This window comes from Lepisosteus oculatus, chromosome 3, assembly GCF_040954835.1.
Source record: "Lepisosteus oculatus isolate fLepOcu1 chromosome 3, fLepOcu1.hap2, whole genome shotgun sequence".
NCBI classification, from domain to species: Eukaryota; Metazoa; Chordata; class Actinopteri; order Semionotiformes; family Lepisosteidae; genus Lepisosteus; species Lepisosteus oculatus.
This window is the reverse complement of record NC_090698.1, coordinates 55349480-55373517: the sequence shown is the minus strand read 5'-3', so window position 1 is coordinate 55373517 and position 24038 is coordinate 55349480. Positions and strand designations below refer to the sequence as shown.

General features: G+C 34.6%; 1 protein-coding gene across 1 annotated transcript in view; it reads left to right on the top strand.

The window, feature by feature from the left end:
- The window catches only part of st8sia4 (ST8 alpha-N-acetyl-neuraminide alpha-2,8-sialyltransferase 4), a 60129-nt gene that overhangs the window by 17673 nt on the left and 18418 nt on the right, over window positions 1-24038 (top strand). The window contains exons 3-4 of the mRNA XM_006626861.3: window positions 15850-16107; window positions 19891-20184. Of these exons, the coding sequence (XP_006626924.2) occupies window positions 15850-16107; window positions 19891-20184 (552 nt within the window). The remainder of the gene's footprint in view (window positions 1-15849; window positions 16108-19890; window positions 20185-24038) is intronic.

Below are 24038 nucleotides of genomic sequence, written 5' to 3'. Positions count from 1 at the left end.
CTCGGTTGACTGATCACCAGTTAAGAAAGTTTACAGACCGTAAAGAGGTGAGGTAAAGGAAACTGCAGATTTAAAAGAATAACCATGTAACTGGAGAAGAATAAAGCAAAACTAGATAGATGGGAGACGACTTAATCAAAAATGTGATCGTTGTTTGAAGTTAGATTGTGGGCAGGCTGTGTAAAACCAGTGGAATCCTAATGTGTTAAAAATTGCACAGCCACATTGAAATGTGGATCTTAAAATGATCCAACAATAAAGCATTGTCAAATTTAAAACACAGATTTAAAGGTTAACAAATTGCCAAATAAACTCCTAAGCATAATATTGCATTTTTTACATCTAGAGTATGTGATAATAAACAGGATGGAGAGCAAAACTAAATATAATATTTATCCAAACCACTCAGGAGATGGGTACTCAGATATAAAAATCACACTTAGAAAATAAGGCTGTACAAAACGGTTAACTCCACAGACAGTGGAGCAACATTTCTGAAACAATCATATCCAGGTGGTACAATCTGAGTAAAACAGGAGGCAGAATAGATCACAGCATATTGCATCATTTCACATCACTAGTGTTCTGCTTGGTGATCTCCAGCACAGTGTTCCAGCATGGTGCCATGTGTGTTGTTCTATACATCTGAACTTGGTTATATAGCAAGTGCCAAGATCATGTGTATTCTATAGCCTTCACTTTTTTTTCCTCTTACTATACCTGGGCATAATGCTGCAAATGCTAATAATCTTAAAACCCCAAGCTCCAGTATTTATGTGGCTGTGAAAGGATGACTAGTTTATTGTATTGACTCAATTACAAAGTATAAAAAATTCTCAACATAAAATGCAACTATTTTTACACAAGATTGTTCTGTTCATCATTGTTTTCAGTTCTAACAAAGAATACTTTGAGGAACGTCACTGTTAGAACTTTTAATCCTTTCTCACACATCATCTGCACTCTTTCCCCAGACAATTTTTGTGATAGTCTGTTAGTACTGTCTTGGACACGGTATATTACCTTGTGTGATGCATTAAAAATATAGTACTTTTTGCACAGCATTTTATTTAGATGAAATGTAAAGCTTCAACAGTCAGCTTTAAATGAATTACATTTATATTTTAATAAATGTAACTTATTTGTAGTAATGACATTCAAAATGACTGTATAAAAATGGTTAGAAACAGAATTTCTATAAAAGATTAATTTCACTTGAAAAAAGGTCTCTTGCACAATTCTAATCTCATTTTTATAAAAAGATTATTACTGATTGTCATAGCTGACATTGAAAACAGTTATGAAATCTTTAAAATCATGAGAAGCCAGCTGGACCTTTTAAAGAGTGACTGTGGGTACCCTGGCTTTCCCAACTCAAACTGTATTTGCAGAGGGATGAAAGAAAACCAGATTCAGGATATTTAAACATATTGAAATACACAACATATTAAACAAATATGTTATGTTTAGCATATTGAACAACACATTTTCAATATGTTAATATTTTTGGATTCTTCTGCACAAGGAACATAAAATTTGTGAATTCTTTGGTTATTGCAACATATGGCAACTGAATTTTTAATACAGTATTGTAAACCATCATATAACATCACATCAATGTACCCTTTCCTGGCAAAAGTAATTACTACCAGCAGGTACCGCCTAACACTAGCAGCAGGTACTGTCCATCAGATGAAGCTATCCAAGATGACTGAACTTCACACACCATTAAGTACCAACTGAACAGCAGAGCAGTAAAAAGCAATGACACTCATCACAGCAAGTGCACCAGTAATGAAGACTGAAATGACTGCAGACATTTTGCTAATGTTACGTTTAGTGTTGACAGCACAATTCAACAAGGGATACAACAAAATTGCCAAAAAATGTGTCAGCCGATGTAAGTTCCTAACAGGAGTTGGTTGCCTAATTGTATAGCATTTTCGATGTTAATGGAATTGTAACGTTGCAGTCTGTAGTTTGAATGGCATGCAGAGCAAAATACTATATATGCCCTGTAGAAGGAAGGGCCCTGAGAGGTTTTCATTCAGTTACTTGCCATTTCACAAGCAAAAGAATGTCGATTATGGCTAATGGTTCAGTATCCATCCATATTCCAACTTCATCTAGTACAGGGCTGGAAAGGCTAGAACCAGGCGCAGGACATGACATCAGTCCGTGACAGGGCACACACACAGACACCATTACGCATACTCACACCAGGCCCAGTTTTCTCAGAGATTCCACCTAATCTGCCAGCATGCCTTTGGACTGTGGGAGGAAACTGGAGCACCTGGCAAAAACCCATTCGTACACGGGAAGAACATACAATCTCCATGCAGTTATCATCCTGGCTCCAGAACTGAGCCCAGGGCCCTAACGCTGCCGGGCAGCAATGCTAATCGCTGTGTTCATCATTTTCAGAGCAAAATCCCCAACACTGACTCCAACATTATGGTATCCATGGGAGTTTTTTTTACGTAGAGTTGAGTTTGCTTAAATTGAGTTTTAATAATCAAAACTTCCAAATTGTAAAGATTTTGCCTAGAATATATCCGAGCAGTTGGTACCTGAGTTTTTTGGAAAACAAAGTCATAACTGGATGAAACATTTATTAATAATAAAAGTGCCACTTTAAACATCACACAACATAAACATACAACAAGTAAGTTACAATATCTACAAACAAAGCGTCTTGAAAGCCTAAGTCCTGACTGACAGGCCCAAAAATAGAGATAAACCTACAGTACCTTCTGGACCAAACAGAATATAACCTAAAGTCAAATGTGTCCCTATAGACCCAGATGCTGCAAAATGAATGGGAACCTATCTCACTATTCTAAAAATGCATCCAATAATCAGAAGAGGTTGTTTTTAACCTAGGGATTCTCCATACAGAAAATCAAAGTTTCCCAAAAACATCAGAATGGCAAACTGTCTTAAGTTTGAAATGCATAACTCAAATCTGGTCTTAAAGGCTGATCGGTACAAGGACCTCCTGCCTGGCACTGTAGTACAATGCGGTAAACACCGCAATTTCTTTCTTGCTTTGAAACTCCCTGAGAAAATTAAAAATCAATTAAGTTTTGGTATGGTAAGTTATCTCAAACAAGCTCAGAGCCAATCCTTAACATAATCCACATAAGAAAGTGTAAATGGACCATCAAATTGTTTTCTGTTCTTATCCTATAATTTCTTGTCTTTCAGATGTGAACTTAATGCAGTAAGACATCACTTAATGATAATTTATATGCAACTGAATAACTGTTTAGCATTAATTTATGCAATACAAAATAAAGTGCTACCCATGGGTCTCCTGTGTACAGTATATTAAATCCCTTGGGTTGTCTAGACCGAGTGTAGTAATGGCTTCATGATTCACATTACTGAGCAAGTTGTCCCTTAGTTGATTTATCATAATTTAGCAGAAACAAATATAACTACTGTAGATATATCAACAGAATGACTGGGTGGCAATAATTACTCCTGGTTTAGAAGTTCTTCAGTATTACATTTATTACCTGCTCACATATATTTTAATATTTACAGCTTTTATTTCCGTCTCACATATATTTTATTTCTATACCATGTTAAATGGGTGCATAACCCCCAGCATGAAACGGAAACTGTTAAATGTATTATATTTTTACGAGATCAAGTTGTGGTTATTCTACTCAGTCACAAACTATATTCATGCGATGCACGCTTATGATATTCTGGCAGACTATGGCAAGTAAGCTACCTGTGAGAAAATAAAGAAGATAACTTAATAGGTAATAGAACGCTTTCTTATTGTGCTACAGTAAAACTACCAACTCTAAGTAGAAAGTAATGTACTGCAAGGAGGTGGGTATGTGACTAATTTTTCTCACTGTAAATTCCCTCAACCTAGTATAGACTTAGAAAAAATGAACCGAGGGTGAATTTATCTATTTTTAGATCACCACTCATTTTATGTTTTGAGACAGTCCTCCCTGAAAATGGGTGCTCACTAAATATGATTTACGTATTTAAAGCCTTAAAATTGAGGCCTTAAAGAATCTGTTTCTTGCTTATTCAGAAGTATTTGAAACTCTTAAGTAATTACAATCCTGTCTTCTGCTCCCTAAGTCAGGCAAGTCTAAATTGCCTTAGGCTCTATGATTGTGTATATATAGAAGTTCTTAGTTTAGATCAGTGGTTGGCAGCCTGGAGTTAACTCACGCACTTGTTTTTACTGATTTACTGTACGTGCCGTTGAATCACACTTTTGACAAATTAAACAATACTCTGAGTGTTCAGCTCTGAGGGAAGGACAAAGAACTGACTTCATGTATGAAAATACCCGTTCACAAAGGTATTTTGCTCCAAACGCTAAAAAAGTTCCTAAATCACAATTTTTAAACTAGCAGTAGTTTAATATCTGTATATTTTCCTCACAAAGTCATTGACATCTGAAAAATCATGTCTCAAAATAAATAGGAGTTTAAATTAGCTTGACTAATTGAATGAAAAATGGAAATTAACAAATATTGAACGAATATTGAAAGGTGCATTTCAAAGTCCTTAACACCCATCCACTGAACACTTAAAAAGCCTTGTTGCTGATATCAAAGCTGTCTTGTTTAATCAGAAAAGAAAACATCAGGCAAATCCTGAAATCTTACAGAAAATTCTTGATGCCAGTTGATGCAGCCATCTAGAATGCCCGTCAAATCTTGTGTTAAAGCAACATAGTTTTGGTCGCAATCAGCCTTTCACTGCTTAAAACTGATAGATAGGTGGCACTTGTGTTGCGTTAGATATTATTGATTAAATGCTGCCATTTCAGTGTTTTTCTTAGTCTAATAATCATGATTTGATTTGAAAATATAACAAATTTATAAAGATAAAGTAATATTAATGGTAATATTATATAAGTAATATTATAAGTAATATTAGTAATATTATTAAACATAGTGTAATACTATTAAACACACATATCATTAATGTTGTAAAATTGGAATAAAATATTGGAAATTCAGAATGGCATTACAAAATATCTAGTGAAAATATTTTACTATGAATTCATGCAATATAAATTATCAGTATAGATAGTAAGGCACGTCACATCTCAAATGTGTATTTTTTGGATGTTTCTATTGTACTACAGTATATGTATATTCTGGTATTTATAAAATTAATCAGTTTTTGTGCATATTATGAACGTCAATAAAATAATTATATATACAAAGTATATATTTTTAGTTTAACACATTTTCTGCATTTCATTCAGATTTTAAAAGCTGTCCTTCAAATGATTGTCAACCCTATTATTGAAAAGAAAATCCCCAAATGTAAGAATTGTTTGTTCCAAAAAATGAGATCTCCTGGATATGATATAATCTAATAAGGCAGGCCTCTAGTTTTTTTGCTCTAATTTTTTAATTTGGATGTTTGGAAAAATGTTGGGATGGATAGTGTATAGTCTGACAGTGTTACATAAAATATTTAAGACAAATTAAGCCATGAATATATACAAATGTGTATTTAATTAATACAAAACCAAGAGCATTAAAAATATTTTTCCTAGCCCCTCACCCAAAACGTTGATAGAGGCATCTTTATCATGTAAAATGACCTTGACCTTCATTTTAACAGAACGTTCAGTGACGTGAAGCAGCTTTATTACATTTTTAAACAAGCAGGTTTATGAATACAAGATTTCAAGACAGTTTTGTCAACAAGTACTACCTGTTAACTCTTCACGCACGTTGGAACGTTTCTGCGGTGAAATGTCTGCTACACTGACTGTACATATTAACTCATACAGTAGATCACATTAAATTAGTTACTATGGTGTCTAAAGAGCAGGAAGGGTCACTTCATGTCGCAGTTCTCGCAAACTCTCACTCTTGCCTGTGGCCTCTTTTGAAGAAACTTGGTTTGCTTTCAGCATAGCAGCTACCTCTGAATAAAATAATTTAGATGTTGACAAAAGTCCAACCGTATTGCTCCGTTGATCAGGCAGATATAAGGTGATTGACCTCGGGCAGAATTCCGTCTTTATGTACGGGCTCTCTCTGGCTCGGCACTTGGGAAAATGTTACAAGTTCCGACACTCAGACTACATCACTGGCAGTTACGTGATTGTAAGACAGTCAAGTTGCTTAGATGAGTCTGAAGGAGTGTGAAGGTGCACAGAGGAGCAATCTCGGAGCTCTGTGCAATGTCTTTTCTCTAGAGGACAATACGGTTGATGATTGGTCAAGAGGTTGCCGGGCAGTTGGGGTTTCCACGCCCTGTAGGTTCCTGATTGGTTGGTCAGTTTGAGGAATGATTAACCATGACATCTGACTCTAGGACCATAGTCCAGATGTGCTTAGAGTCTCACTGGACAAGCAGGCACCAAGAGTGGGCACCTATCATGGTAGCTGGTTGGATCTCAATCCTGGGAACTGTTCCATATCAGGAACACAAACATAATTAAATCAGTGCAACAACATGAATGGCTTCTCTGTGGCTTGGACCACAGAGATGAGAGAGAGAGGGGCCTCACTGGGAAAAGCACAGCAACACTTAATAAGCATTTCCACTACACATCAATTAATTTATTTTGTTACTGAGATTTAAGTGACTATAGCAACATATCCTCTATTCTTAATTTTCCAAACAGGTTAGTTTGAACTGTTCCCGACTTTATGGTTCAGAGCTCGACTCGCAGACCAATAAGGCAACTGCTAAAAATGTCGTCATCTTTCATCAACTATTTGGTTAATGTTGAGGCAGTTCTCAGAAGAGCTTTGCAGAGAATAAGAAAGCAAAGAGATAGCCAAACCCTTTACAGTTCCATTAATTTTTTTATTTAAAAGATGCCATTTCAGCAGACATGGCAGAAAAGTCTATTATCCCTGCAGTTCAATGTAACAACATAAACTCATATCCTCAGAACATTCAAGTGTTCAAACCAATTACTATTCTCATCAAATGGTGTTTCAGTTTATTATTACTACATTTATTATTAATATTAATTTAATATTCAGCATACTGTGATATAGGATAAATAATATGTATGCTATATTGAGATTTGTATAAATTATATTTTATTATTAGAGAAATAATCTTTATTATCCTCATGGGGCAATGTAGTAAAGTACAACTTGTGCATTGGCCAGGAAACGAACTAGGGCCTCCAGCACGGTAGGCAAGAATTCGACTACTGAACCACCACTGCATCACTCTGATTGGACGAACTAAATTAAAATTACATTACACTGCAAAGAAACATTATATAATTTAAATATACATTTACATTAAAATTACTTATTAAAAATACCAGTGTTATAAAAACACACTTAAAGCAGCATAATATAAATCAAAAACATTTTGTTATAATTATTAAGCAAACTATTTTTTCAATGCCAGAGTGCTTTCGTTGGGTAGCATATTGTAAAGAATTACAGAACAGTTGAGCATAGTTTCTATCTTTTTTTTATTTCTTCTTGACTTATTAGACTTTTATTCCATCAAAAATCCCTTTGCATGCGAAAATTACACATGTGCTGTAGTTTTCTAATCCCAGTTTTAGGGAGAACCCCTGCTTTTGTTGAAGATCTTTATCATTATTAGTTGTGGATATCTTGGCATTAAGGCTCATACACAATTAAATTTTCCAGGAAATAGACCTACTGATTTGCAGCATGTTTAATCATCTTCCAATAATCATCGATTACTTTACTGTGTCCTAATAACTCTATAAGAAGCACATAGCACCTGCTCTGTGTAACTGACAGACCTGCTGTTTTTTCTGAAACAGTTATTGAAGGATTAGAGTAAATACAAATGGCTTTAAAGGTAAAACCGGACAGGAAAAAATACTAGGCTCTGTAGCCAATACAAGAGTCCTAATTGTTCAAGGTCTTTTAGAGCTGTTCATAATAGACTCCAAAACCAGGGGATTAGGAGAATATGTTTCGCACAACTTGACATGAGCATAACATTCAATAAACTTCCTGTCTGTATGACAGTGTGAAAAAGAGAGGTAGCAGAGGGGAATATAGATTGATAGATAATGCCAAATCCTTCTCTTAGCTTTTCTTAGACCAGACGAATTGATCTAAAGTGAATAAGTACTCTGACACTGTTTGTCATGTTCTTGTGGACTGAACAATGTGCAGAATTCAGATACAGCAGTATTTTTAATTACAATTTCCGAAACATCAATTTTTCTAATTTAGGATTCCATCCTTTTCTAAAAACAACATTTTAGTTAATATTCAATTACTTCATAGTGATCTCAGCTGTCCTCAAATTAAAAGAAATATAAACACACCTTTATCTGAAAATTAAAACATAGTAAATGAAATAAAGGTCTTTCACTTACACAAATTCCTAATTGTATGCCAGAGTCTAGTTATATAGGTCAAAAGGATGCACAAGCAGTTTAGTTATGTTGATAAAGAACAAAGCTTCTGAAAATTAACACCGGAAGTCTATCACTGATTGTTGATTACTTTGAAAAAAGGAAGTGTCTCTCAGACAGATTTCACACCTGAGGCTCTTTCAAAATAAGTCAGTAAATAATTCCTTGTATTTATATACCACTTTTCCTACCACAGAATCTCATGCATTCAATGCATTCAAATTGTTGTTAGCAGCATAACATACAGCACATAGAGCTTTCAGTTTTGCAACTGTCATGACCAGCAGGCACAGATGGAATTAGTGGTAGATGAAGGGAGTCCCCACTTCTTCGTGAAATGTTTTGGGATATTCCTGAATGAAAATGATGTAATGTAGCCACATTAAACAGAATACAATGAGCTATTATCAATACTAATACAATTCAGTTTTGTATCCAGTAAGAATTCTGTGTGTGGTGCTGATCTGAGCTTTCCTGTTGGTGTTTGAACTGACATCTGCACCTCTGCACTAGCACATGTTGCACTGAGCTGCAAATAGGTATTAAGTATAAACTAAGATGAATTTCTGTTTGGCTTTGTGACACAATTCTGGAATTAAGATAAAGCTAATAACAGGGTGAGAACCCATGTGTTATTCTTAACCTATGTGAATTTTCCCAGCAGAATTTTTCAAGCTAAATATCCACTTAATGTTAAGGCACAGGATCTGGGTATGTTACGGTGTTTTATATCCTATGTTACTTGTTTTCTCTCCCTAATGAATAATAGGAAATATTTGCAACACAATAAAATCATATATATTTCACAGGATAAAGACATGGTGTAATACAAACTGGTACTTACAAATTTAAACAAGCTTTGTTTAGGTTTTTGTCTTTTTTTAAATTTTTTGATCGAGTGAACAAGTTTTGAAAACAGTGTTAACAATCACCTCAAGTACTGGCTGACTGAAGTTAAAGAAGCAAAAAAGACTGATATTCTATTTAGAAGGTTCTAGAAAATGTTACAGAAGTGGAAAAAATTCTTAATAAAATTTTGCATTTGTTATTTTGATAGGTGAGGTGAGGTGCAGTTGCAAACAGTTAAATAGCCTGTATAGTAAACTCTGTTTTTCTTTATTGTGACGCAAAAAAGACATTTTTGTTCTCGATAAAGCTTCAGATGCATTCTGTTCACTTTTTTTTCTCTTAACAGGTTTAGTTACTGGTGTGCTTATAAAAAAACATTCTTAATCTTATTTGGTTCTGTATTCCAAACAGACACATGAATCCCCACTGCTTCCTTTAACAATTTAAACACATACATGTTTTGAAAGTAGGATCCATATTTTTAATAAATGTGCTTGCAGGAGTAATCAACACATAAAAAGTGGTTCATTCAGATAGCTGCTTAAAAATGCCTTGAAGCTTTTTGTTTTCAGACTTTTCAAAATGTTTAAGCAATACTATCAAAATGACCTCACTTATCAAGATTATGGAAGCCAATGCAGAATTAAGAAATATTTAAACTGTCATGCTAGTGCCACCGATTACCTTAACACTGCTGAAATGTTGTGGGGTACTCTTGAGAGGAGCTGTAAAAGGAAGATTGCAGCAGATTTAAATAGGTTGGAGCATACAGTATGTGTGTTCTTAATTCAGATGTTAAGTATTCTGTCTCATGAAAGAGATTATGTGAAACACTGCAGCGTTTGACATGATTGAATAGTTAACACAGATTGTTGTTAAACACATCTAGAATTAGCACATAATTTAATCATCAGTCTTCCTAAAAATTATGTTAGACTCATAGCTGTGTTTGGAAAAGCTAAAACTGCAACAGAATGTATTATGTAGGAATCGACTGTATAGTCAAACTAATGCAACGCGTGTACACTGAGCTTTTTTTGGAGTATTAACTGCATAAAAGCCTCATTACTTATTTAATGTTTACCATTAAGAATTAAAACAGATCTGTTGTTTATTTTGTGCTTATGCATTGTATTTTTCTCACACTTCAGGTGATTTTTAAATTTCAAATATCCAAATTCAAAGAGCTTTATTGGTATGACTGATGAATTGTAGCATTTTTAAAATAAAAAATGGTTATGATCAGGCAATTTCTTCAATGAGGGAAATACAGTTTTACACTATCAATTTTACTTAAAAATCGCCTTACTGGTTTTAATCTGTGTAGAGGGTTTTAATGTAAACAAGATGGAGAAAAACAACTATAGAACACTGTAAGGGGGGTTAGAAGGAATTGTGAATGCATTGTTTTACTGTACTTATTACAGAGGTAGGTTTGGATTAATAGAGTATACTCCTTGTACTACTAATACTGAACTGATGTGTTAAAAACAGTATAACACTGTTTATTTCTTGAGAATGTTAATCCCTGCCAGAGACGCATTCGAATGAACTCCTTGTCCGCAGCATTTTAACACAACAGAACAATAATACCCAATGTTAGGGAGAAGGGGGAGATACATTATCCTTATATTATGCCATTTCTTAAATAAGGATAAATAATGAAAGTTTTTTTTTATTTCATAGTTATAGTTCCCTCTTTAAAGTAGAAATTGAGTATGGCCGATGACTATAATTTTATTTGCTATTCCTCTATCATTACCTGGAGTAACAGTCATAGTTCCAAAAAGAGATTATACAAAGTAACAGTTGGGTTTGTTTAGAATTTAGGTCATGTGCTCATAATTGTTAAGCAAAGGTAAAATTCACACTTTATTACATTTTAATATTACACTTAAAGCTGAAGTGTTTCTAAGGAACAATGGTACAGTGAAGTGAGCAAAAAACTAGTGAAGTTGTATCTACAAGCTTATGATGTTTTCAAGAAGGGCTATGTGTTGTACTAGAGTCAGTGTCCACAGAACTACTAACATCTTCCTCCTCTAAATTCTTGAATAACAATTTAAAGACCCTTTTTCCATTTGGAAAATAGACACATATTAGTTAGAAGAACAGCATCAGAAGTCACATGTTCATTCACAAAATGGGAAATTAATGAAATAAAGAAGAAAATAATTATGGATGGTCCTTGGAACACTATGCAAAAAGTCTTTATCTTATTAAATTATCTTCAGACTTGTACCGTTATGATTCATTTGATATATTGCTTGCAGACAGTAATATTTTTTTTGTTTATTAGGTTAAAAATGACAAGCATTCTGTCTTTTTATTGTTCAGTTTGGCTTGAGGAAGCTGAAATTATTTTGTTTTTCAATCTGTATAATGTCATGCCTACCCAGAGGAAAAATATCTAGTTTTACTTGTCAGGTAGCTGATTGAGGGTATAATGCTAAATTCTTATAAATTCTTAACTAATACATTTTGGAAACTACAAACAATAAGTGCTTTTAGTGGTTTCCTTTTTCTTTCTCTTTGATATTTGTCTGCTTCTTAAAAATGGTTCCAGGGACAACTACAATGTTTTCCTTTGTGAGCTATATATTATTAGACGACTGCATTTGTAAAGAAATAGTGTACTGAAGTAATATTGCCAGATTTAATACTACACATCATACAAGTATAAATAGCCTGGGGTTTTTCTATATATTGTATATCTTTCACTGCATTTCTATGTGTTCAGCAAATCCTGGGAATGATAGTTGTAAATAGTCTTATTTATATCTTGTAAATAGATTTTTTAATAGTTCCCACTTCACAGTATAGTAAAGTGATCTATTGGACTCCAAAGTGGTGCTGTAAATTTTTCTCTGAGACAAATGGGGCACTTACTACACCTGTGTGCACAGAAATAAACCCATCTGGCAGGAAGCATAGTATTTATGGCTGACCAGAGGAGTTCCATACATTAACTGCATTAAATATCTTCCCCAGATCTTAGGGTTCTCCAACCACTGGCCTATATCACACGATTTAATCAAGAGCTTAAGTGGATGTTCTACATTGTGTTTTGGAAAGTCAATATTATAATGGACTCTTTTTTTAATTTAACAAAATAGTGTTGTTTAATTCTAAATACATATACATAAACTTCTCATTTTATTGCATACATTTTTAAACAATTGACATTTTTTTGGTACAGTAAGAGAAAGAGAAAACAATGTTTAAAACATAATTGAAAATATTGTAAATAGGGGTTATGAAAATAAAGAATACCGGAAATAGGCAGAGTGGGTTACTCAATAAGTAAAATGATCAATCATAACCGATAAATTGCAAAAGATATGCCGAGAATATACCAGGGCAGTTTGTATAATTAGAGGCACCCGAGTAGGTGTAAAATCGTGAACTTTGTGAAAGTACTGTGTGGTCGCCATGTTGGCGCAGGCTGGTTGCACCACAAGCGATGCAAGTTTTGATGTGAAAGCAGCCCTTTTTGCTCACTAGACATACACTGCTGTAAGCAAATGAGAAACGTGGTTTCCCGACCGTGTTTATTATTATGTGTATGTTTTAGTTGGTTGGTAGGTTGCTCTTTTTTTGCAATTTTTAAAAGTATCTAAAAAGACATGTTGCCTTGAATGTGCTGGTTTCATGAAAATATTTACTATTAATAGTATAAATATTAAGAGTATTATGGTAGCAAAATTCACTTGGTCTTAAGCGTGTTTACAATGTAATGGGCACTTTTGCGTCATCAGAAGCTTTGTTGCCTCATTCTGAATCGCAGACAATGGTATTATGGTGCTACTGTACTTATACATTTGACCAGCAGCCATATCACCCTGCAACTCACAACTGGCAACCCAGTGAAGCTAAGCAGGTGTGAGCCTGGTCAGTACCTGTGGGGCCAGCAGGGGGCGCTCACCCTGCAGTCTGTGTGGGTCCTAATGCCCCAGTATGGTGACGGGGACACTATACTGTAAACAGGCGCCGTCCTTCGGATGAGATGTAAAACCGAGGTCCTGACTCTCTGTGGTCCCAGGGCGTTTCTCGAAAAGAGTAGGTGTGTAACCCTGGCATCCTGGCCATATTTCCCATTGGCCCTTACCAATCATGGCCTCCTAATAATCCCCATCTATGAATTGGTTTCATTACTCTGCTCTCCTCCCCACTGATAACTGAAGTGTGGTGAGCGTTCTGGCGCACTATGGCTGCCGTCGCATCATCCAGGTGGATGCTGCACATTGGTGGGGAGTCCCCATTACCTGTAAAGCGCATTGAGTGGAGTGTCCAGAAAAGCGCTATATACATGTAAGCAATTATTATAATTATTATTTAAACTTCGTCCCTTTTGTGATGTAAAAATGCTTTGAAATGCTCTCATCATTGCCAATTTATTATATCCCTGAAACATCAAAATAGCATAGCAGTTCACCTTGAAATGCTGATCAGAACAAGGACCCCCCAGTCTGTCACTGTCTCTTCTCCTCTCTCTGATCCACTTCTCTCTCTATACCTGCCTGTTCCTCAATTGTTGATGACTCAGTGTTAAGTTAATTAAAAAAGGTAAATCAGTTCTTTTCTTGCTTCGCAGCTACTGAAAACTACAATTGTTGACATGAGTTAGATGTTTCTTGAGACACCTCAATAGGAACTTAAAATAACTGTAGCAATATTAATAATAATATTGATATTGATAATGCTATAATCTGTGCTATACACCAGTGTTTCCCAGTTCTGGTCCTGGAGTATCTATCTCTTCTGCTCCCCATTCTATCTATCTATCAAAACTGTTTCTGCACTCAGGTGTTAGTCTCCCACATAAACTCCTTTATATGCTTCATTTCAAACTAAGTTAGCAGGACTCTGTCTCAGCTTGGCTTAAAATTGTTATATTCGTGTCATTTTCTAATATTAGAAATTATTAAAATTTCATTTTTTCAAGCTTATTCTTTTTTTTCTGCAAAGGAAATAAGTGTAAGTGTGTAGTAATCTAGGATGTGTAGAATTTTTGGGCAGCGATAAACATAAATCTGTAGAAACATTTCAAATACAATTTAGTCTAAAATTAAAACACACAAAGCCATGAACATCTAGAGTATATGGATCAAGTAAGATGGTAATGTACGAGATATCATTCAGGTCTAGCAACAGAAATTACAAAAAGTCAAGTGTGGGGATAAATCTCCCTGGATAATTAAATTTTTAATAATCTTTAGGTAGTTTGCAGGGCTGAATTATTGTAAGAACCAATGTAAAATGGAACTACCACATCCACAGGGAAATTTACTTGATAACGTTATTAAAGGGAAAGAAAACCTGTAAATTTCCAAATCTGTCGCGGATTTGGAAGGTTGTGATAAATCTCTAGATTTGTAGTTTTTCCCATTCAGGCTGTGTGAAGAATCACTACAGGGAAATGTACCAAATGGAAAAATCACTGTGTGAGACTTATAGGGAATGTTGTTAAGATGGAACTGTCTTAAACAAAAAAAAATGTCTTCAAAGCAAAATAAGTTTCAGAGGATTGACCTAATTTGTTGTATTTCATTTGTAAGTGTTATTTATATACCACAAGAGTTAAGGGGTACTGAGCCCTTTCTGTGTTGCAGTGATAAAGGGATCAGAACACACCTAATAGTTTCTTGTGAGATCATCTTCATTGTTGTGTGTTTTTTTAATAGAAAATACATTTTTACAGTTTTTAAGCACATTATTAACTTTAAAAAGAGGAAGTATAAAATGAAACAGATATTTCAGTGATGAGAAGATACCACAATGCTCAGTGATGCATTTCATGGTTCTGTTTTAAATGTGTTTATGTGATTTGTTCTTGATGTTCTTGATGGATAATTATCTGTGTTAACCTGGTTGAAAATACATTTCTTCAAACCCTGGGCAATTACAGATAACATTAAATTTCTTAACTGTTGCATTCAAATAAAAATGGCAAAAATAATGTTTCTGCAAAAATAAACACCACAGTATTGGTCTGCTGTACATAAAGACATAAATGGTTCAGAGCTGTAGGAGAATAGATTAAAATGCTATTCTATTGAAAAGACCTCTGCAAGCAGTTACTTTCTCAAGACTTTGTTGTAGTTAAAAGGAACACCAATTAATGTATAGTCATTGTCACAAAATACACGCTATAGAAAAAGTAACTTGGATGTGACTGAGATTACTGACAGCCCACTAAAAGAATGGGATGTTATACTAAAGCTAACTGAAATTATTCTAATCCAATTAGTAATCTTTACATACATACTATATTGTTTTTTTTATTTGTCTTGCCTGAAGTAATACAGCATCTTGATTAACTTAATGAGGATAGATTATTCCTAGAAGGAAAGAGTCCCAGACATATTGAATAATCATTAGGAAACCAGAAAGTCTCCCTAGTTGTAGCTCACTGTGTTATTAATTTATCCTTAAGTTTGGTTCAGGATTTTTTTTATTGTCTAGCACTATGCATTTTATCTTGGTGACCTGGAAAATAATAACATTTCCAAAAAAGAGATAGTACTTTTAAAAGTAGAGGTGTTGTAGTGAAGTGTTGTTATTTTCTTCAAATAAAATGAAAATTGAAGGCTAATGGATTCCTTTCTTTTTCTTAACAGGAAAGACATTCTTCGATTCTTGGATGCAGAGAGGGATGTCTCAGTTGTGAAAAGCAGTTTTAAGCCAGGTGACGTCATTCACTATGTGCTAGACAGACGTCGAACACTCAATATTTCACACAATTTACACAGCTTGCTGCCGGAGGTGTCACCAATGAAAAACAGGAGGTTTAAAACTTGTGCCGTGGTTGGCAACTCAGGGATCCTTATTAACAGTGGATGTGGAAAGGAAATTGACAACCATGATTTTGTCATAAGGTAGGTCTTCATAATGGAGGATTTTGTGAATTTTTGAGTTTGCTAATTGGTCTAATTTGCATAGTGGTGTGATTTAAATGAGCGTAGTGAGATAAAACATAAATGCAACATTTCTCTTTGCCTTATTTTAATGTTTTGGTGCAAGAATTCATATACAATGTTTTTGTTTTAGAGATTGTTGCAGAATGGAAAGTATAACTCATATTTTTTTGTATCATAAATCAAGTCTGGGGCTCTCCTAAGAACAAAGGCACTTCCTCTATAAGGAGGTTGAAAGAGGTTTTAGAAGGTGCGTCTCCTAAGTGCAGAAATTCGTCCCTGCTAAATGTCATGTAAATTACGTTATGTTATACTGTAGCTGACAGGCTATTCTTCTCTTTAGTTTTTGCTGATTTTTGATCACACTAACCTTCAGATGAAAAATTGTGATAAATGCTTACCATTCAAGGGTCATCTGACATCTTTCCTATGCATATTTTGTTCACAGTATATCCTGTATTACATGGGTAAATATCACACGTGGTCACTTAAAGGAAATATAGATTTCTAAAAACACATTGTGTTAAGATAATTAGCATTACTATAATTCCCGCTTCTTTTATTCATTTTTTTTTATATATTGCTGTAGTGTATGAATGATTAATTCATGTACTAAAATAAAGATTAATATTCTCTAGCTCCAGTATAGTTTCAAGGAAGCTGGATATATCTATTTGTGTACTTGCAGTGTAATGAAACTCTAGATGAAGGTCTGCACTAGTCCACTTTCAAGCAGCCTGGAAGAAACCTATTGTGAAACCTATTATAGAAAAGGGTATTTAATAGTTGTGCCAGTCAAGTTCCATTAATCAGGTTGCCCCTCTAATCAGGCCCCAGTGGGCTTCTTCAGAAAGTATCAGTCTGTAGAATCTTGTGTGCTCCCATTGTGTGGAATCTTGTTTGACCTCGGGGACACAGCTTATCACCATTGGTAACCCAATGGGCGTGAAAGTAGGCTGCATCCTTCATGAAGTTTTCTGGGAGCTAATGAGTTGAGCTTTTTACTACTGACGCCGATCTTGAGTGCTGTGTTTTTGAGGCACGTGTCTTAGAGAACTGTGGGCATACACAAATGCTTGTGTATTATCAGAAACAAACACAAGCAGACTTCTTTTGCAGCTACTCTTTCATCTGTGTGGATGCAAAGGTCCTCAGTTTCTAAGATTTCAACCAGAGTAATCATATAATTTGTGAAGATACCAGCTGGGCATTCAGGCCTTGGGCCATCTTTGAGGCAGCATTTAAACTTGGCTGACCTCTCTGGAGTTCCATTATCTCATATCTTTCTTCACCAGAAATGTAAAGTTGATTTTTTTTTTTGGGGGGGGATTCATGTATCTTCACTGAAGCAGTTGTCAGTAATTCAAGAAAGGAAACAGGATCATTTTTCTCAGTGTCATGTAGTAAAGATATCCACTTTCAGATAATCCATGAATCACATTGGTGTAATGAATTTACTTTGTTATATTAATTTAAAATTCGTTTTAGGAATGAATGTCTATCTAGTGGGATTATTCTAAAATGTTGCTATTTTGTTTAACTTTTTAAACGAACAGAAGAATTCATTCAAAATCAGTGTAGATGTGATTACTCTGATTGTTCAGCAAGAACTAATTAACAGTATAAAAAGGTGGTCTTACACCTAATTCTCTGTGTGGATGGAAAAAGTAATTCCAATATCTCCTTAAATTGTCTTCATGATGTTTGTATCCCTAAACTTACCTGATTTGTAATGCTTTAAAATATTCTAAATAATTCTTAGATTAAATGTTTTTATAAAGACGTACTGTAGCACAAGACTGATATTTTGTGCTTGTAAATTTTTAGTTTTTTTTTACTGTATAAATGTGCTTTGTTGTTGTGAAATATACATTTCCTATTGCTGTATACAAAACCTCTTACTGCCCTGGGTTCCAGAAAAACCTATATTTAATTTCTTATAAATGTGACATGTAGCAGAAGTGTAAATTACCTCTTCGGAAGCAATAGCTAAAAACGATCTAATTTCCTGTGCTGTCTAGAATATTTTTTTTTGCTACAGTGCCCCAAAGGAAATAGTAACAAAACTTTATATGACAGGATGACCTATAGATTAATGTCTTACTTAAATAAAAATATACTGTGATTGTAATTGCATTGCACACACCAAAGTCATATTTGTCATAAGTAATTTCATTCCAGAAAACAAAAAGGTCGAATTTTTAAAACATGTAAGTATTCCTTTAAAGTAATCCGATAAATCTCCAATAACATTCAGCTGTGAAGAAGAGCAATTGAAACCTATGGAAGTATTTAAAGCCCTCCAAAGATGTTGTTTTCCTGGGGTATAAAAAGGAAGAAATAGTAATATGGATCATTATGATTAAGATCAGAGAGCTCTCCAGATTCTGCACACAAATGGCCATTGACGTCTACAAGTTCTCTGAAAATGCGAGATGAAAATGTAGTTTTTTTAATTATGTTTGGCCTGAAAAGGGTGAAACTCGTGTTGAGACAACAGTTATGACAGCTTTGAGTATTATGATTTGGGCTTGTTTGACATCTACTGTATATGTCCTGGAACCCTTGTTAAGATTGAGGGAATTGTGAACTTCTACATATATAGCACATTTGGGTTCTCTCTGCTAAAAGCACAAGCTTGGCAGAAAATGAATATTGAGAGCATGACCACATAAATGTAAGCATACATTCAGACCAACGAAGGAATGGATAACAGCATACAAAAAATGCTTAACTGTCCATCTCCTTCTCTCATCAGGCCTTCTCTATATTTCAGTCAAATTGATACAAGAATTCATTTTAAAATAATAGGTAAAAATTTCCTCTCAGAAATGCCAAAACCTCATAGCACACTACAGGATGGTTCTTGTCTGGGTAAGCCATGTCAAAGGAGGATTTGTAAAAGACTAAAAATACTAATTACAGGGATATGACCCATAATTTGTGGCCATGAATCATAACTGGACCCCTTGTGTTTTCTGAACTTCAATTAATTATAGCAATTATGACTTTGCACTTTACAGTACTATTGGTAGCAATGCTGTTAAGTTAGACTGTAGTATACCATTTTTATTTTCTTTGTTATGTGATGATTTGTCTCTGTTTTACTGGGGGTGTGAATACACCTGGAAGACACTACAATGTCAACATGCACCTTCTTTTGTGGAAATACTTAAAAAAAGGGAACTGAAGGAAAATCAATTTTATCTACATGCCTTTTTGGTCGTATGTGTCAGAGAGCAATACAAAACGTTGTAGAGAAAGACACCAGGAAACTACTGATACCTGAACTGTTCCTTTGTTCTGGGTACCTTGACTAAAGTGCAACAAGCAATAATCCTTTTGTTTTATACAGATTGATGCAGATTTAAATACTGCTTTGAAAAAGATCATGTCAGTGCAAAAAGCAAATGAACCACGATTTTAGACGAGCAATACAAGATCAGGCTTAGTAATGTCCAAGCTCTCTTTGAACTGCAGAGAAACAAAAGATTAGTGGCACACTGCCAGGCTTTCACATCACGTGAAGGTTACATTTTACCTTTAGGCCACAATTGACTTTCTTTGACTCCTGTAAATCTATGAAGCCAGTCAGACAGTTATGCATAACAATGACTTATATTTACATTTATTATAGCCCACAGTCAGAACCATTTATCTTTATGAAATTGGTTGACTCTTCTCCAGACTGAAGATTATTTATTAAACAATGCTTTGTTTTTTTTTTGTTTTGTTTTTTAAAAGGTGTAATTTGGCACCGCTCGCAGAGTTTTCTGAGGATGTGGGATTGAGGTCCGACTTCATCACCATGAATCCTTCTGTTATACAACGAGCATTTGGAGGATTTAAAAATGAGACTGATCGAGAGAGATTTGTCCAAAGGCTGACATTGCTTAATGACAGTGTTCTCTGGATCCCAGCCTTCATGGTGAAAGGAGGTGAAAAACATGTGGAGTGTGTTAATGAGCTGATCCTAAAAAATAAATTAAAAGTGAGAACTGCCTATCCATCACTAAGACTCATCCATGCTGTGAGAGGGTAAGTAGCTGAATTAAAATAAAATGTGTCCTTGGATAATGAGTCAGACTTGGGTATATATGTTTGCCAGTTCTGTAAATACATTTAAAAGTTAAAGAGGAAAGCCATTAGCATAGTGCCATATTAATGTTTCTTTTGAATGGAAACGTGGGAGGTAAAAGATCTAAAACAATTTCTTTAATAAATATTTATCAACAAAAGCTTTGATAGTAAAATGAGAACAGATTATTAACAGGTGCTTTTCACTGCATAGTGTGGGGTACTTTTTAAAGAAAAAGATACATTACCGCATATACTGTATAGTGAGTCAGTGATAAGAGACGAATGCTTTCCACAAACCAAGAGAGCAAGAATTGATATTTAAAGTGGGGACTTTGGAACATCTTGGAATGAACGTTAATTCTGACATCATGACCGTATTATCCTCAGAAGTGTAATGGACTGTGGAAACATTTCATTCTAAGCAGCTGAAGTAGGACTTTTGTCTGAAACCTCCTGAAACAAAATGTTTTTAATCATTTAAACCTTCTGTACAACACAAAAGATTCATTTACTTTTATCTACATGAAAAAGCTTCATATAAAAGATACAACAAAGGCAGCAATTCAAATTAAAGTATCTCACTGACAGCTGAATCATATAATCTTTACCCAAGCATACTCACTAAAGGTCTTATTCAAGTTTTATCATAATTAATTGAACTTATTATTAATACACTTATTATATTATATTATATTATATTATAACAATAATAATAGTTTGGATTGTTAATTAACTTGATGGTTTGCATGCAGGTTAAGAAAATATTAGAAAAATATAATTCAAATACATTATATATACATCACAATATTAAAAATGTTGGAATGAATTTAAAGAAATTCAGAAAAGAAATTCAAGAAATTGAAAGAGACTGTGCATCTCCTAATATTGTTTTAGTCTTGCCATTAGGTCTTATACTTTAGTATCCACTCAGCAATGAGTAACTTAAAAGGGGAGCTTTTACTATGTTTTCAAGAGTGCATCTTTATTTTACATTTTAATTAAGACAGTGAGTCCTAAATTCTGTTTAGCATTAGACTTTAGATTAAGATTTGCTTAAAAACAAAAAACTGTGTAGCTTACACAGTTAATCGTAACAGTCGTAAACATATTTTCAGCCAATATGCTGGACCAAAAACAAAAGCTCTGTATTTTACATCTCCTGTCTATTTCCTCTTCAGTCAACTCCTCCCTGCTAAATTGAGCACTAGTTCCTGTATTGCTTTACCAGGACAGCTGTAGCAGATAGATAGCAAAGCTGATCTAACAGAGTTACTGTGACAAGCAATGGGAACAAGGAATGGGAACATATATGTAGGCCCTAGCATGGCCCCAGCTAAAGAAAAGCTGTGAAGGTTATTCTCATGAGTACTCTGTTCTACTACATAAACAGTAAATTCAGGAATTTAATGTGTTGGTAAGAAAATGTTTCTTAAACTTTCAGATTTTTTGGCAAAATGTTCCTTTGAGTAAAACTTAAAGTTCTTTAAAAAGTAGCGGACTGCCCAAGTTTGGTACATGTATATCATACTTTCAAATCATCAGTTTAGTTAGTGGCTTAATCACTGGTGTAAGTTACCATGCTGTTCTGCACCCTGATAGCCTAGAGGTAAATGGAGTGCAACATTAAGGGAATTCCAGGTGTGCAGGGAGAAATCTTTGGTGTGCGGAAAAGATAGTTGTAATCAATTCACATAGATAAACAGAAGTGAATTATATGCAGTTTGTGTAAATGACTGGCATGGGGGCAAAGGAAATATGAGTGGTGCCAAAGGAACGGAAGTAACAAATAAAATGGAGCTGGCTAATTAAGTGAGGGGAAGCTGACCTAACTACAAAACCAAACCTGAAATATCCGGTCTTCAGCGTCTTCTAACACCCTAGCTAACCTTCACTGACTACCCAAAACCATTCAAGATAAAAGGCACTCACCCGTCCTAAACTAGTGTTTCTAATACAAAGACAAAGTACGTGTGCACAATGTTACTTGACAACCTTAACTAACCCTTTACACAAAAGTTCACACAAGTACACAAATAAGGGAAAACGAGAGTAGACACAAGGAATAGGGTACAAAAGAGCACAGAGGTTGATATAACATGTTCGGGCAAGGTAATGCCAGAATAAAGGATAATACAAACAAACGAAAGTACAGGAGGAGACGAACACAAACCAACAAAGCCAAAGCTATACGGAAACACACACATGAAGCGAAATGAACAAAAACGAAGAGAGACGAACCCGAAGCAAAACGTAAGTGAAACTAAGCCGAAGCTGAGCCGGGAAGAACTGAATTTGAGCGAAAGGCCCCCTACATTCTGAAAACCTCCAAGTTAAATACCGAAGATGTTGAATTCTGATTGGTCGAGAAGCTGATTTCGAATGCCGTGATACGGCAAGGTGGATGAATTAATGAACCAATGGGGAGGGAGAACAACCAAAGTCAGGAAGTGTGGAACATAGAAACAAAACAAACACACACGGACCATACTGGGACGTAACACATGGCAATAAGATGATCATAGTAGATTAATTATAGTTACGGAGTCTTTCAACAATAATAAATCAAAAGAGAATGGTATTTTCCTAAACATGAATTATTTCAAAGTCAAGATATTTCTAACATCAGAGAATTATTAATGTAAAAGTTGTTGAAGACATAATGGCTGAAAACACTGAAAATACAGCCAACAGCCAATGGTATTTTGACCACATACATTTAAATTGATTAAATTCTTAGGCCTCTTGCTCAAATATTCACATTGCCGCATACTATGTAAATACGCAAATGTGTAAAGTAGTACTGTAGATTTTGTGCAGTGCACTGCCACAGAGCATCACACCAGCCCCCATTTGCTGTGTTGAACATCATCAGATATAATGCCATACACTGAATTAAGGTCTCTCAGTAGTTGATATGCTTAAAATGTCTTTAGACAATGATCCCCTTGATTATTTCATCATTCAATATTGAAGCTAATAAAAAAACAGCTAAACTATGATGCTAGTTTTTATATTTATGCATAAGAATATTTAAAATCTTCAAAATTATTTAGATATTTTTAGTAATTAGTATTTTGAAAGGTCTGTTTTAGAGTGAAATTGTTTTGATCTTTCATTTGAGGGGGAATAAAATTTGACTTGGGTTGGGTCTGGCGGGAGATAAGGCATAAACTAGAATGAACCAAACAAGCAAAATGAACAGAATTATCTCTATCATTTTCCTTTTGTTTTTGTATATTAGATTAAATTGGCATATCATATGTTTTCTTATATTTTATTGCAGTGTTTGACTTATATATATCTTATATCTATATATCTTATATCTGAAACCAATATTAGGTGCTTGTACCATGGAGACATTTGTATTACCTCTCCTATGTAAAGGCAGTCACATTTTAGAAACGTGGGTTCAGTGATTGAATTGAAAAATAAGTTTTGTCTCCCATGAACTACACAGTTCCAAAAATATAATGATCAGATAGTACATTATCTCTTTAGTTAGCTGCTTCGTAAAATACTGTGCAACTGTCAGAAAATCTCTTATGGGTAGTAGCAGCTCTTGTGACAGTTGTATTAATGAAGAAAATGTACCTGTCAAATTTTCCCCCTATGAAAATGATTTGAGTTTCCTGCTTTTACTGATTTCATCCAGATTTGCATGATTTTCAGGTATTACAGAACTACACTGTGAACAGTATTGGTTAAACAGTAATTAATCAGTATTTCACCTATTAAATACCAGGACAAAGAGAGGATGAATAAGAATTGTAACTCTGAAATGAATCGCCAATCACCAGTATCCGAATACTGGA